Source organism: Eremomyces bilateralis, assembly GCF_010015585.1.
Source record: "Eremomyces bilateralis CBS 781.70 unplaced genomic scaffold P152scaffold_1, whole genome shotgun sequence".
NCBI classification, from domain to species: Eukaryota; Fungi; Ascomycota; class Dothideomycetes; order Eremomycetales; family Eremomycetaceae; genus Eremomyces; species Eremomyces bilateralis.
This window is the reverse complement of record NW_022985067.1, coordinates 993,639-995,291: the sequence shown is the minus strand read 5'-3', so window position 1 is coordinate 995,291 and position 1,653 is coordinate 993,639. Positions and strand designations below refer to the sequence as shown.

At 47.6% G+C, this 1,653-nt stretch overlaps 1 protein-coding gene across 1 annotated transcript; it reads right to left on the bottom strand.

Moving 5' to 3' along the window:
• Nucleotides 1-246: 246 nt before the first annotated feature.
• Nucleotides 247-885, bottom strand: P152DRAFT_453752 (uncharacterized protein). Its single transcript, XM_033678449.1, has one exon. It carries the CDS (start codon nucleotides 528-530, stop codon nucleotides 351-353), a length of 180 nt encoding a protein of 59 aa, XP_033538786.1. The 5' UTR covers nucleotides 531-885; the 3' UTR covers nucleotides 247-350.
• Between the last annotated feature and the right edge of the window lie 768 nt (nucleotides 886-1,653).

Genomic DNA, 1,653 nt, shown 5'->3' with positions numbered 1-1,653 from the left:
TCGTTTAGAGTTTAGCGTGCCGAATCGGGAAAGGCTGGTGATATTTTCCCACCAAATCCCCTACTGGGTTTTCATACCACTTGGCATGGCCGCGCTAGCACCACCCCTGAGGCACTTGGCCTAGTTTGGAAGAATTTCAAGTTCTTACTTATCAAGGCGTCATATTCGATTCGATGCAGACCTCATAAAGTAAATAGACAAAATTACTAACTTAGTTACAGAAGAATCTAGTAGTATCTAGCTAGGTCTCTGACTGTGGAATGGTTCTATACAACAAACACAGAGAGGAAATCCTTCTCCACAGACCTCACAGCAAAAGAAGGTCCTTCGGTCCTTGATTTGGGTATCCCTTAGCTTTTTCCACTTGCACATCCAACACCACCGTCGCATCCCTCTTGAAATTCGTGCCAAGCGATGAACACCACTTCTAAGAGTAGTATGATACGGGAACTCTGTATTTGGCCGTACGTACGAGTTACCGGATCTCCTGATCCCTCGGTTGCCTCGAATTTGAGGACCTTCCTGCTCATTGAAGCCCTGTACTACTCGGGAACCATGACCATCTGAAATACCTTTGATGACCATATTCCAGGCAAGCTGTAGACGGAAATCCTTAAGGCTCTGTAGATATCTAATATTCTGCTTCCGAAACTGGCATGTACCGAGGATATGGGCGTTCGAAGCAGTCGTGTCGAGCATCCAGAAGAGAATAGGATGCCATGTTTTCTGGCTAATCAGGTGGGATGTGAAGTAGGCTCGACGTTGATCCGCGATATCGACACCTCCCATGAAGCTGTTGTACAGTATAGCGGCTTTAGGTTGTAGAACCGGTGTCTCATGGACCCCAGGAGGATAGATTTGATCAAGTTCTCGCTGGTACGTAGCTGTTCCAGTCGCCGGACGCCTCCGAGGTACCCAGTCATTTTCTTCTGGCTCAAAAATGGTATGGAGGAAACGTACGAGTACCCGATCCTTCCATAAGAGGCTGGCAACATCACGAACGCACAGGGAACCCTGCTTTTGAAGCGGCCATCTGCAATTGTCCTTTGCCTCTTTGAAGTGCTGTAATGGGTACTCTTTATACGACGCCCTAGTCGTTCCACAGGCCCCAATCCTCATTTTTCGAAGGACGGAGAGTAGGCGAATGTTGGTAAAGTAGTTATCCATAAAGATAACAAACTTGCGGAGAGCGACAGGAAGAGAGGCTGCCAAGGTAACTACCGCCTTTGAGGTAGCCGTAAGCTCAAGATTCTCGTATCCAGGGAGGGGCTGATAGTTTACACCATGGATTGATGATGTATCCTTCCTTCCTCCAGTATCAAAGCTTCCCCCTGAGGTAAAGAGGAAGTTATAAACATAGCCTCTATCGGCGAGGGCAAGGATTTTATAGCCAACAGGGATAGGCTTGCCTTTAATTGAGACAATCTCCTTCGATCGACCCGTAAACTTAACCATAATCTCGTCGACTGAGACGTAGTTTGAAGGAAGATATACCTGGCTGAAGCGAGCACCTATAAGCGAGGCAATTGGCTGTACTTTGTCGAAGACGGAGGGCGGCTGCGGCTCTGTGTCTGGATTGGAGAGGTGGATAATCCGTTTGATCTGCTTCCATCTTTTAAAGGACATAAACCTAGAGATACAGTGGAGAGGCCG

Bases quoted from the DNA above. Each gene is read 5' to 3' on its own strand.
- P152DRAFT_453752 (XM_033678449.1), bottom strand. From the start codon at position 530: ATGAGCAGGAAGGTCCTCAAATTCGAGGCAACCGAGGGATCAGGAGAT.